Source organism: Hippopotamus amphibius, chromosome 2, assembly GCF_030028045.1.
Source record: "Hippopotamus amphibius kiboko isolate mHipAmp2 chromosome 2, mHipAmp2.hap2, whole genome shotgun sequence".
NCBI lineage: Eukaryota > Metazoa > Chordata > Mammalia > Artiodactyla > Hippopotamidae > Hippopotamus > Hippopotamus amphibius.
This window is the reverse complement of record NC_080187.1, coordinates 214,816,205-214,829,995: the sequence shown is the minus strand read 5'-3', so window position 1 is coordinate 214,829,995 and position 13,791 is coordinate 214,816,205. Positions and strand designations below refer to the sequence as shown.

At 50.1% G+C, this 13,791-nt stretch overlaps 1 protein-coding gene across 6 annotated transcripts in view; it reads left to right on the top strand.

The window, feature by feature from the left end:
- Window positions 1–12,107, top strand: part of EDC3 (enhancer of mRNA decapping 3) — a 55,376-nt gene extending 43,269 nt beyond the window's left edge. For all 6 annotated transcript variants that reach the window (XM_057723329.1, XM_057723327.1, XM_057723331.1 and 3 more), the window contains 3 exons: window positions 4,308–4,461; window positions 8,113–8,330; window positions 11,175–12,107. In XM_057723329.1, coding sequence (XP_057579312.1) covers window positions 4,308–4,461; window positions 8,113–8,330; window positions 11,175–11,509 — 707 coding nt within the window. In that variant the 3' untranslated portion in view covers window positions 11,510–12,107. The remainder of the gene's footprint in view (window positions 1–4,307; window positions 4,462–8,112; window positions 8,331–11,174) is intronic.
- The last annotated feature ends 1,684 nt before the right edge of the window (window positions 12,108–13,791 follow it).

Genomic DNA, 13,791 nt, shown 5'->3' with positions numbered 1-13,791 from the left:
CACAGGCTTAGTAGTTGTGGCTCACAGGCTCTAGAGCGCAGGCTCAATAGTTGTGGCACATGGGCTTAGCTGCTCCGTGGCATGTGGGATCTTCCTGTAGCAGGACTTAAACCTGTGTCCCTTGCATTGGCAGGTGGATTCTTAACCACTGCGCCACCAGGAAAGTCCCTCCAGTAAAGCTTTAACCTGAGGGAATGAGGTCCAGTGTGGATAGAAGGTTGTCCTGTTGTTAGTGGGGGAGGGAAGAAGTGGGGAAGAGTCAGGCACATCTTACCCACACTTGCCTGTGGTTACAGCTGGACTTTTATCCAGCTGCAGGATGGAATGCCCTGAGGCTGTCGTACAGGTTTCCTTCCCATTCGTTCATTAATTCAACACATATTTGTGTAGCACCTCCACTAGGCACTGTGCTAGCACTGAAGGTACAGTGGAGAAGAACTGGATACAGCAGTGAACAAGATAGACCCAGTTACTGCCCTCATGGAGCTTCCAGTCTAGCAAAGTAGGTAGTCCAAAGGAAAAAAAGAGTTATTTGCAAATTGTATGAAGTACAATGAAGGAAGTAAGCAGTATGCTGAGGCTGAGGGATATTTAAACTGAGACCTGAAGAATGAGGAACCAGCCATATGTGGTGTGGGGGAGCACTGGAAGAGAGAATAGAGTGCCAGAAAAGGGAAAGCATGTGAGGAGATGTGCTTCCTGAAGGCCAGAAGGAACCTGGAGTGCTTAGGAACCAGAAGGCAGCCCAGATGCCTGGAGCATGGTGGGGGTTGAGGTCCAAGTTAAAGGGGCTGAGGTGTACAGGGACCAGATAATGGGAGGTCTTATGGGCCCTAATAATGAGCATTAGGAGTATTTAGGTTTTTTGTAATGAATTCTTCTTTCAAAGAGAATACACTTGGTACCAAATTGCATTTTGTGGCAGCCTTAATATATGTCTGCAGGGGCTTTCTGTACATTGTGGGTCTGAAGGCATGAATTTACCAGTTGTTTTATACTCCAAAAAAGAACTCTTATGACATCACCACCCAATTGTGTGAGCACCACAGTCTGGAATCAGAATTCATAGTCCTGGAGAAATCCCCATGCCCATTAATGAGCTGTGCTCCTCATTGATGAGACTTGGGACACACACAACCTTTCCCACTAAAAGGCCAATGCAGTGTGAGGATTGAGTTTGGATTTAAGATGACACTTTGTTGTGGGAGCCTTATTACGCAACAGAAAAGCTGAAAGTTTTGAAGGACGTGCAGAGGCTATGGGGGAGGGCTTGGTCATGGTGCTAGAATGTGTCTGAGGGTGGGGAAGTTCGATGGAGGGTGTGAGAACATGCATATGTATCCATGAGGGAGGGAAAGGCCCCAAATAGCATGTACTGGAAGGAGCAGTGCGAAGTGACAAAGACATGAAGAAGGGGGCAGCACACATGGTGCTGGGCCACGAGGCTCCACGGCCCTGCCTCAAGCTGTGGAATGAGTTGTGTGGGGAGGAGGCGTCTTCTCTCCTGGCCTGCACTGGGTGTGCTTAAGCTGTTTTCCTTGATACCCTAAGGTTAATCAGATCCTAAGAAGTGCTCTGCTTGTCACGAACTGGCTATAATTATATCTCTCTCGTTTCACCGACAGCTGTAAAGTACATATTAATGTTAAGAGAAGCCCTACCAACTAATTTTACTGCCTTCGTTCCCAAACAATAAAGATCCACCTTCCAATCCAAACATAATTGGGCTTGGCCCATGTTCAGGCTTTGGCGATGTTATTGTTAGCAGTTTACACGCTATGTTTTTGGTTCCCTTCCTTTGGAGTTTATTTTATTCCCTCTGCCTGTTTCTGATAAGCCAGTCTGACTGGTTGGACTTTGTGTGTAAATGTTAAAAAGGAACATTTTGTGGTGCTTGCATGTTCCTTTCAGAGACACAGAGTAGAGTACAGTGAAATCCTAGACCCTGCAACTGGCAGACTGAGTAGAAAGGATTCCTGGCCGTATCTTTCCCTAGGCTACAGAACATGCCAGTTCATCAACAGGGCCCCTTCCCTCCAACACAAATCAGTGAGATGTAATAGACACAGTTTCCAGCTGCAGCATCCAGCCAGCCAGAGTCGGGTAAGCTCTGTTCCACCTGTACCGTGAGTTTTGTACCCCTAAGGACTGTGAGGAGAAAGGTAGCAGAAAACGCTCAGCCTGTCCCCAGAGAGCCCTCAGAACTGGAGAGGGGATGCCTATACGCACAGCACAAGACCTAGTCCCAGAAAGAAAGTTTGATTAGCAGGATGGCAGGCCCGAGACTCACCGCCCTGACCTGTTTAAAATTCACCAGAAAGGGAATTAGTAGGTGAAGAAATGCACAGACTTGAGGGAAAGCGCTCCCTTGCATGACTCTGCAGGTGAAGAGGGTGTTTGAAGTAGGCAGGTGCGTGACTTGTCTGACAGGTTTAGGGTTGTTAGTGGCTTAGGACTCCTGAGAATTCATTCAGCTTTTTCACACTGCTATCAATGGTTCCTAATTAGTTTTGATAACATGTGCATGTCTGGAGCAGGCCATAAAAAATGGCTGTTTAATCAGCTGTTGACATGCAAGGTCAGGCTACAGCCTTCAGCATCGGCACCTGGGATATCAGTGACTGACATTTCACGAAGGGTGAGGGAGAGGCGAAGCTCACTGTTTGTTGTCTCTGCCCAAGGCAGGAATAGGACTCAGGCAGGTGGAGGGGCTCAGTTAACCAACAGGATAGTGTTAATTTTGATGTGGAGATGGTTCTTTTTTTATTATTACATTGTTATTATTTTGCCTTCCCTTGAGAGGATACAGACCTGGGTGCTTTAAGCTCAGTCTTTATGCTTGGATTTCTGTTGTTAAAATGTACAGCGTAGCCTAATTCTGTGTGGTTTTAAGAGTCTGTGTAGGCAGGACTGGATACGTGATAGAACCTTAAGAAATTTCTCCTGAAATGATCAGTGAGGAAGAGAGGTTTTTCTGTACAGGGCTTTGGAACCAACAGGATGTTGCTGAACTTTCTGAAAACTTCTGCCTTAGAGTTAAGCCACACAAGAAATAGCAGTAGGTTTGCATCATTTATATGTTTTGAGGACCTGATGAGAAATTGCCTCCGATGGTGAATATAGCTGAGGTGGGAGCTGAGGAAGTAAGAGGCTTATTTCCCTGCTTTGAGGAGTTTACAGTCCAGTATAGAGGAGGACACAGGATCTAAAAAGGCATGTGATCCAGCCAGACAAAACTAGTTACACGCAATCCCGCAATGACATGCTGATTGGAATCTGTGTTTCTTGGTCTGCCAGTGAGGCCAAATGGGCTCTTTGGCAAAGAGTTTGCTCCCTTGGGGCCAGCCCAGTGGCTTTAGCCTTTGTAAGATGGCATTGGTTGTCAAGGCAAAAGATCAGAATTTTTGACTTTGCTGTTTCTTTGCTGTTCTGGTTTTCTGGGCCCTGAAACAGCACCTTGCTACTGATACATGCAATACTATAGACTCCTTCAGACGTCTCCAGCTGCTGCAGACTTTGACCTTATAAAACCAAGTACTTCCCATGGTGTACTTTCAATGACTGTGATTCTCCCTAACCTTTATAGAGTTCTGTTTATGTGTTGTGAGTAAAAGATTCTTCTGAGTAGCTTAAAGCAAGCCGTAGGTTACTTTCCATGTACTCTTTCCCTGTGGTAAGAGTATTGAGTTACAGTCACCCCACATGGGGGAAAAAATGACAAATTATTTGAGAAAACAAGTTTCTAGTTGAATTTCTTCAGCCGAAAGGAAGGGCTCAGTAGAGAAGAGTAGGAGGAAGAGGATGTGGGGAGCAGATGGGATGAACAAGTCATCCTGCCTTGAAATTGAACAGCAGGGACCAGAGGGTCAGGAGGGTTAGCTAGTGCCTGTTCCACTCTGGGGAAGGATAAAGGGTCTGCGTGTGCGAACAACACCACTGCCAGGAATGGCATTTCCTCTACTTCAAGAAAAGCATGTTTTCTTCTAACATGGCTGAGAGAGTGCAGCTTTTTCTTGATAGTACCAAATGTATCTTGGTGGATTTGGCCTTCGTGGTCTAAAGCTAAACTTCTGGAAGAGTTTGCGTTCCCCTCCTCTCTGTGGTAACCTAAATAGTCTTTTACCCAGTTCCCTGTCCAGGGCTTGCGCTCTGGAGAGCCGCGTGGCATGCCTCAGTCCCAGGTTAGGCGGGTGGGCTGGGGAGGGTCTGTCTTAAAGTCTTGGCTTTCACAAGTCAACTACACTCATTTGTGGAGCTGGTTTCCTATAATCACTTTCCCTTTTTCCTCACCTCCTTTCGAACTGCAGACTCTGGCCTGGTTGTCCCAAGTATTTCCTATGAGCTGCATAAAAAGTTGTTGTCTGTGGCTGAGAAGCATGGCTTGACTCTGGAGCGGAGACTGGAGATGACAGGCGTGTGTGCTAGTCAGATGGCACTGACCCTACTTGGAGGACCCAACAGGTAAATGCCTGCAGATCGGGGGTGCTGAGCGTGGGGTGCTGCTCTGCCCCAGCATGCCCACAGCGCCGCGCGCAGAGGAGTTCCTCAGACCGCTGCTGCTCCCCTCATGTGAGTGCCTCTGTGAAGTCACTTCCCTGGCTGCTGCAGGGTTTTTGTTTCCTCTCTAACCCTTGTCCTGGGAGTCCTCATTCTTCGCCCAGCGAACCACCCTTTGATCCTTCCTTCCTGGTAGAGCTGACTCTGAGACTCCTGCTGACTACCAGAGGCTTACCTTCTAAGAACCTTCAAAGGCCTACCCTTTGCAACTTGCATTCACTCAGAGGGGCTGGAATAAATGTCAATCCTGAACTCCATACCTGAGGACTTCTAGAACAATCCTGAAAGCTGGGTATGAGAGCTAGACTCTGGTACCTTTCCATTTGCCCTTTAGGCTGCTATGTCAGGAGCAGTGCTTCGTGTTATTTTGGGTGTTTACTGATACCATGTACCAAAGAATAAGAAAATACTGCTCCTGCCCTCCAGTAGCCTAGTGAGGGCTCCAGAAAGTGCAGTGCTGTGGTAGAGGAAACGGAAGGCTCTCCAGGAAGCCACATTTCTGCTCCAGGCTGGAGGAGCCAGTCACGCTTCCTAGAGCTGTGGCATCCAAATTGAGTCCTACAGAGCACGGGGGAGTTCACAGTGGCGAGCAGGAAGGGGGAAGGTAGCCTAGGTCTGGGGAGGAGCATGTGCCAGGGGCAGAAAGGATTGAGAGACTGTGGATCCGTAAGTCATATTGTGTGGCTGCAAAGTAGGGCTTTGGTAGAGCTGAGCGATAGGGAGCTGCTGAAGGGATTTCACTAGTGCTGTAACATGATTAGTCTTGTGTTTTGAAAAGACGACTTTGGTCGAGTAGATTAATGGAGAGAAGACTGGAGGCTGTGAGACCAGTTAGAAAACTGTAACAGAAAACTTGAGCCAGAGGCCAGATGATGGTGGTCCCAGGCAGGGAAGAAGGGATCAGAGAAGTGTGTGCATGAGGACATTTTTTAAGGTAAAGTGAACAGGACAGGGTATTGGACGGGTATGGAAGGTGATGGAAAGTGAAGTGTCAGTAATCACTGAACTTAGTGTTCTAGCATGCACACCTGGTTGGATAGTGATAGCATTCACTGTGATGAGGAACATGGGAAGAGGAGCAGGTTTGGGGGAGACGGTGGGTTTTGGTTTGGACATGTTGAGTTTAGGAGGCCCGAGAGACATCCAGATAGCCCATTAGCAATCTGGATCTGGAGTTTAGAAAAAGGTCTGAGCAGAAGATAGAGGTCTGGAAGTCATCAGCTGGTACATGGTGTAAGAATAGGCGCGCTCCTCTAAGGAGAGAGTATAAAGAGAGGAAAGCTCATGGGGTGGAGTTCTGGGCAACGTCAACATTAAAGCATAGTTAAGAGATGAGGAGTCTTCCAAAATAGCTAAGAAAGTTTAAAGCCAGAGAGGGAAGAGAACCACGAGGGTAGTGTTTAAGAACCAAAGAAGTGGTGTTTAAGGCATGAAGGAGTGGTCAGCAGTGGTGATGCTGAGAGAGCACGCACGTTAGAGAGCTCTGGTTTGTCAGTAAAGAGGAGGACATTGGTAGCCTTGTGGGAGTGTGATGTCTAAACTGATGCAGGCTGGCTGTGAGATTTTCCTCCTTGCTTCTCCACTCCCCTCACCCTACAGGTTGTGTTCATTCCTTCTTGTCCCTTAATTTAGGCCTGCTTCCCAGCCTGGATCCCTGGCCTCTCCTGTGCCAGAGAAGAGCCAGTGGAGACCCCAAAGGAGGAAGCAGGGCAGGCTGCCCTCTGAAGGGGTATCATGCCCTTGGGTCTGATGACCATTGACCTTCCTCCCAGAGCAGCCATTGGAGCAACTGTTGGAATAAGCTCTTCCTGGGAGTATTTGAGGCCACTGAGTGGCTTCCCAGAAACAGCAGTTTGGGGGACAGGATCTGCATGTCCTTCTCAAGTCACATTCTTCTCCAATCAGCTTCTTGGGGTTCGCTGTCCTTGTGCCTGTCTCTTCTCTCATGTCTGTTCTGAGAAGGGCCATCTACTGTCCTTTGCAGCAGTTGGTTTTCCTTTGAGAAAAATACTACAGTAATGAGTTTCATGTATGTCAGGTACCGTGCATTTTTTCACTGTGCTTTCACAGCAGCATTTAGTTTGATCCTCATAGCTTCACCTCGAAGGTAAATAGTAACCCGGGTTGTAAGAGGAGCAAGCTAAGGCTCAGGGAGCAGAAAGACTTGGCCCTTAGTGACACTGCTGGCTCACAGTGGAGCCAGGTCTCTCTGGTGCCTGCACTCTGACCCCTGCTGTTGGGTATGTGGGTGCTGTGGTCTTTTTTGAGTCCTGATGGGGATGCCTCTGTGAGAGGGAGAGTCAGATGCCAGAGCTCTGCAGTATCTGTGTGAAGGGAGATGTACTCATCATATTTCCTTAAGACGCACACATGATGGGGGAAATACTCAAATGTGTTGGTATATATGTGGAGTACATTACCAAATTCCCCCAAATTTATTTGGAAAGTGGGGGTTTCCTCTTTGGCTTGACAACATCTGTCTTCTTCCCTTTGGGATAAACCAGTAAGTGACTGTCACTGCTCTGCCCCTAAGCAGAGGCCTAAGCCTCTTTCCTGCTGTTCATCTCCCCCTCCCTCCCTGCCCTGGGGGCACACTGCCCTGCCTGTGAGCTGGGCACAGCTCTAGGGCTAATCCTCCAAACCTCCTTACTTGTGCCTTCTCTGAGACCAGAGAGGTCTCAGCTTTGAATGGCAGGAAGCTGGAAGTGACTTCATCAGGAAGTGGGTGTCCAAGGCAGCTACCAGCCTAGGAGGCTGGGAAGCAAGCAGCCTGCCTGCTGCCTCCTCTGTGACCAGTACTGTAACGATGCCAGCATCGATTGAGTTCTCTCTTTGTGTCAGTTCCTGTTCCAAGTGCTTTACATCCATTCATCCACCGAGCATCCTATGATATAGGTACTATTAGTATCTACAACATTGCCCTTGTTAGCTTACTGGCAGCTCAGTAAAGAGAACTTGGACTGGCAAGTGATTGAGGATGATTTACAACTATGCTCTTTTGTACTTGCTGTGAGTTCCTTGGGAGTTAAGCCAGAGTAATCCAAGAAGGGGTGGGTCAGAGTTTCACAAGTGAAGGGCTTTCTGGGCAGGAGAAGTAGTTTGAGCAGAAGCAAGAAAGAACCTTACAAGTGCGGGAGAGAATGATGAGACCAGTCTTCCTGCAGTGAAGTAGGTATGTTGGGGAAGAAGAGCAGAGAAGGCTGCAGAGCTGGAAAATCCTCTTTGCTAAGAAACGTTGGGACCTAATAGGTTATACAGTGAGAACAGGGAGTGTTCTTGATCAGAAAGCGCTCTTCTGGCAACACTGTTTTATGGAATAAGATCTGGTGAACTGCCTAGTGAGAGGACCCAGCAGATGAAGTGATACCAGAGTGTGGGACAAGAGGAATGCCACCCTGTAAAACCTGGCCTATAGTGGATTTTGTCTGTCCTCCCTGGAACCTGGAACTAACGAGAACTCTGAGAGCAACAGGTGATGAGAGGAACTTGTCTGGTATATGACACAAAGGATTGGCAAGTCTGCAGCTGATAGTGCTTCTTTACCTTCTGTTCCAGGTTGAATCCCAAAAATGTTCACCAGAGGCCTACAGTGGCCCTGCTGTGTGGGCCCCATGTGAAGGGGGCTCAGGGTATCAGCTGTGGAAGGCACCTAGCCAACCATGATGTCCAGGTCATCCTCTTCCTGCCCAACTTCGTGAAGATGCTGGAATCTATTACCAATGAGTTGTCTCTCTTCAGCAAGACCCAGGGCCAACAAGTGTCTAGCCTCAGAGGTGAGCTCTTGCACAGGGCTGGGCCGAGGCCCTCGCCCTCCTCGGTGTTTTCACAGTCTCCTGGTGCCACCCAGTGGTGACAGGTGGAAAAGCACCACAGATGTGAAGCGTGCTTTGCCCGTGAGTACGCTTAGTGTCTAAGGAAATAAATACCTTTGGTGTCGACTTGTCTACTTCCCATCCCTTTACCTTCTTCCTTCTCCCACTACTCAGGTGGAGAGGTGGGGACCCACTTATTCATTTCACATATATTTAGAGTGGGCACTGTTCCTGACACTGGGGATGTGGCAATAGATTTTTTTTTTCCTTAATCCGTGCTTCCATGGCGCTTACATTCTGGTTAGGACAGATGACAAGTAACATTTCTGGCAGGTCAGATGGCAGTAAGTGTTATGGAGACAAAGCAGGGAAGGGAGACAGAGAATGTTGGAGGGTCGGGTGGAGGGTAGCAGACTTAGACATTTCAATGTCCAGTTATAAAGGGCCTGTGGATCACTGTAAAGTAAGAGTTTGAACTTTTACTCTGGGTGAGATGGAGAGTCACTGCAGGAATAAGTAGAAGATAGATATAATCTAGCTCAGGTTCCAGATGATCATTATGGCTGTTGTTTGAGAGCAGACTATGGGCTTACAAAGGGGGTTTTTAAGGCTGTTGTGATAATTGGAGAGAGAAATGTTGATGGCTAAGACAGCATGGAAGTGATGAAAGGTGGTTAGTTTCTGAATCAATATTGAAAATAAGTTTACAGATTGGGTGTAAGCAATGAGAGAAAGAGAAGGGTTAAGAATGACTCCAAGGTGTTTGGCCTGAGTGACCGGAAGGCTGGAGGTACCATCACTGAGATGGGAAGAGCTGGGGGGAGGTTTGGGGAAGAAGAGCAGAAGCTCAGTTAGAGATGCCTATTGGATATGCAGGTGGAAATGTCGATTGATGGAGATGAGTCTGGAGTTGAGTGAAGGGATCCAGTCTGGACTTACAAATGTGTGGGTGGCATTCAAAGCTGTAATGAGCCTAGATAAGATATTTTCTAGGAAGAGAGAGTAGATGAAGAACTTGTTAGACTGAGTTCTTTGTATAGAAGACAGGGACTTGAGAGACTAGCTCAGGAGACAGGGAAAGAGCAGGCAGTGAAGGAGAAGGAAAACCCGGAGAGTCTGGTACCTGAAAGGCAAGTAAAGAAAGGAAGCTGTGATGAGCTATGTCAGCAGGTCATTCGAGGTTGAGTTCAAATGAAGACTGAGACTCGACTACTGGATTTAGCAGCGTGGAAGCCCCTGATAATCTTGACAGAAGCCGTTTTCAAGTGGTGTGGTAGGGCACAGTCTCATTGGAATGGGTTTAAGTGAGAACAGGGGAGAAGTGGAGAGAGCAAATATGGCCCAAAGAAAGGGCCTTGCCAGGGATCAGATGGCAAGTTGGGGCCAGAACTCAGTCTCTTAACTCTCAGGCCTGGCTCCTGTAGGCATGCAGAAGATAAGATGCCACTCCCACTCTTGAGAGCCTCGGGGCCCATAGGGACAGCCGCCCCGCCCCCCCCCCCCCCCCCCCCCCGAAGTGGCCTGTTCTGAGTAAAGAAGTCATCAGTCTCTAATTGAGATGTGTCATTACTTAAGGCTGAGACCTGGGAAAGGCTTCTTGTATGTGGGTTCCCCGTCTTGAGATCTATAACATGATGCCCTTTTCTAGGCAGTTGGTTCTTCCTCTAGCTGCCCACAAGCCTTCCTATCCCAGCTGCGCCAGGAGGCAGGTCTGAGGATGCTCACCCTTGAGTTTGGTCTCATTTTCACTAGTCTCAGTGTAACCTCTTAGGCTGGTCAAGACTTACATACTTGTTGAGACATCTGTTTTTATACTGTCCCAGAGGCCTGGTTGGAGCAGAGAAGCCTTTTTATAGATTTATTTATTTATTTATTTTATTGGCTGTTTTGGGTCTTCATTGCTACACACGGGCTTTCGCTAGTTGTGGCGACTAGGGGCTCCTCTTCATTGTGGTGCACGGGCTTCTCATTGCAGTGGCCTCTTTTGTTGCAGAGCACGGGCTCTAGGCACGTGGGCTTCAGTAGTTGTGGCATATGGGCTCAATAGTTGTGGCTCACGTGCTCTAGAGCTCAGGCTCCATAGTTGTGGCACACGGGCTTAGTTGCTCCGCGGCATGTGGTATCTTCCTGGGGTAGGGATCAAACCTGTGTCCCATGCATTGGCAGGCGGATTCTTACCCACTGCACCACCTAGGAAGTCCCAGAGAAGCCTTTTTAAACACCTGGGAAAAGTGATAGATTCCTTCCCCGTTCTTAAGGTTGGGCTGCAAGGAGGACTCGTTTCCATGATAGTGAGAGGGGCCAGCAAGGCCAGGCTGGCTGGAGCAGAGCAGCCTGGTGTCATGTGAGCGTGCTCTTGCCTGCTCACACTTCTTGGGCCAGACAGCAAATGGCAGTCTGTCCACTTCTCCTGGGCCTTGGACACGGCCTCCCCACGAGGGCTGACATGGCAATAGAGCCCACCTTCCCAGAACTTATAATTTACCAGGGAGTTAGTCAGAGGATGCAAGGGCCTTGTGTCCTGAGAAGCTCTGCACACCCAGCAGGACAGTGCTTCAGCCTGGGAGCTCCATGAGGACAGTGGTCCATGGGGCCGACATGCCCTTGGTCTCTAGCACCCAGCCCAACCAGGCCTTGGAACTCCCCGAACCTGAGTCCTGGCCCAGCCTTGGGAAGGCTGGCCTCTGGAGAGACACTGGAGTGGTGTCTGAACAAGACACTCTTGGGGCCGCCGTGGTTCTAGTCCCAGCCTGGGCTGCTCCCTACTTTATAAGGGTTTTCAGATGGCACTTTTTGCACCTACAGATTTGCCTGCCAGCCCTGTGGACCTGGTGATCAACTGCCTGGATTGCCCCGAGAATGCCTTCCTGCGGGATCAGCCCTGGTACAGGGCAGCCGTGGCGTGGGCCAACCAGAACCGGGCACCAGTACTCAGCATAGACCCTCCTGTGCATGAAGTCGAACAGGGCATCGATGCCAAGTGGTCCCTGGCTCTGGGCCTGCCTCTGCCTCTCGGGGAGCACGCAGGCCGTGTCTACTTGTGCGACATCGGCATTCCCCAGCAGGTATTCCAGGAAGTGGGCATCAACTACCACTCGCCCTTTGGCTGCAAGTTTGTCATCGCACTGCACTCTGCCTAGAAGGGCTCTGGGCAGGCTGGACCCCGCAGGCCCCTGCTGCTCCCGACACTGAACTCGACAACGAACGCCTTAAGGATGTGAAGTTTCATGGGCCTTGTTAAATTTTTTCTCTTTTTGGTTAGTTTCTTTGAGAGAACAGATCATATTTAAAACTGACCTCCCACCTGCCCTTAGCCAGGGAAGGCTCTCCCACTGGGTTGGCGGGGCGAGTGGCAGGCTAAGTGCACAGTGGCTTCAGGCATCTCTACACTCAGCCCCCTGCGTGGTCAGGTGGGGCTTCGTTTACAGACATAGGCAGCTCACAGACTGTGTGTCAGGTTTACAGCCACTGGGCCTGGGCGAACGCCTCGCGAGGTGGGGCAGTCCTGTTTGGGGGCCTGTGCTTGCTCTGGTTCAGAGCTTGTGGCTTTGTCTCCCTTGCGCCCCGCCATTCCTCCCAGCTGAGCTGCCCTTCCTCTGATCTTGTAGACCTGGCTGTGCTGCAGTTGTCCACTAGAGGGCTGACTTGCATTCTCCATTCAGTTTGAGGGCCTTGAGGCCTTGCCTGTTGCCCCACCGCAAGTTGATTTGGGGGCTTTCTCTTGACCCTTTCTCCTGAGCTGATCCAAGTTTTATGCTGGGGTTTTTTTCCGTCCTCCTTTCCACTCCATCACTCTGAGAGGCAGAGAAGGGGGGTGGCATCAGAATGGTGTCACTGTATTGGGATTTTTTATTGTTTTTCTGTTGTCTTCAGTACAGGTAGTATAAGGTTATGTTACTGTAGAACCACAGTGCCCATCTTGCCAGCAGTGGCCCCCACCAGCCCCATACTCTAGCTGGGGGCTGAGCCTTTGCCTAGTCTGGGGCCAGACCCGTCAGGGTGCAGCTTTAATGTTCAGTATTGGGGAGGCCCCTGGGGGAGCCTGGTGCTGAGCCAGAAGAGGCTCCCTGGTGCTTCTGTCCTAACCCACCACTCCCCCCGCCCCGACCTCCTTGCCTGCACACATACCCCTACTCTCTTCTGCCCGCTCTGCCCTTCCCCTGAAATGGTACGCTGCAGCTGTGATCCCAGAGCAGGGCGCATGTCCCTCCCATGTGGGCTCCACCCCCGATTCTTACAGCCTGGGCCTTGAACCCTTTATGACTGTTCCTCTCTAGATGAGTGGGCTCAGGGCCAGCACCCTGTCTCAAAGATGCCGAAATGAGGCTAGTTGTGGACGAGCTAGCTGGTGGGGCTCAGCCTTAGGAACACACTGCTGCTCAGACGCTAAGCCACGAAGCCCCAAGATGCTCACAGGCCTAGGCCCTGGAGGCTGGTAGAACAGGAGTTATGCCCTGACGTTCCTGAGGGGCCCTTGCAAAAGGGGCCCTTGTGCTTTAAAGCCTTTTTCAGGGCTTCAGGCTTCCTTCTGCTCTTTGCCCACCCACTCTGGTTAAGGGGGTGAGTAGAAGGGCTTGCCAAGGATCATGGACACAGGGTAGGCCCTGGTACTATGGGTTTCAGGCTACATACCACTTTTCTTATAGGAGCATAGCCAGGAGCAGATGAGGCAGGGCAGAGGGGGCTGGCCCCTCTCTTCCTCCCATCCTCCCTCAGACGTTAAATGTCTCCAGCCGTGGAAGAAGGCCAGCGACTGTGAATTCCCTGCTGTGTATCCTTCCTGAGCCTCTGCTCACTCTCAGGGCCAAAAAGCTCCCAAAGTGGGGCCCTCTCTTTAGAGGTGGGGCCGTGGTCTGAGGAGCAGTGCTGGATCACAGGCATTTTAGTAAGCAGCCATTAAACAGGTTCTGGCTGCCTGCTAACACAGTAAGGTCTCCTAATTGGGTGCAGTGAAAAATGAGCTATAAGAGCCCTGGCCCAGAAGACTCTGCTTGCTCCCGTAAGTCACGGTGACCCTAGGGGTGCTGGCCTTGTGTTGAGGGGCCACTGGGAGGTGGTGCCCAAGCCTCTCCCTATTCTCTCCCCACGTGGCACGGGAGCCTCTTCCTGCCCTCAGCCTTGGCCTTCCCCAGTGGTGTTCAAGATAAGCGTGATTCCTCTATCATCTTCAGCTCTTTTCAGAGGCATCCTGCCCACAGTGCCCAGTCCTCAAGGAGTCCCAGTCAGGTGGCCAAGACTATCACCCATGCAGCTCTTGGGGAACCAAAAACCAGCACTAAATAAAGCTGAATGATGGAGTCCTGTGCTCTGTGGTAAACTGCTCTGTATGCGGCAGTGAAGTACTGCGTCCCCAGCCCTGGGAGCCTGCCTTGATTCTCATGCTAGACCGTCTTCAGTAAACCAGTTACTGGGTACATACAGC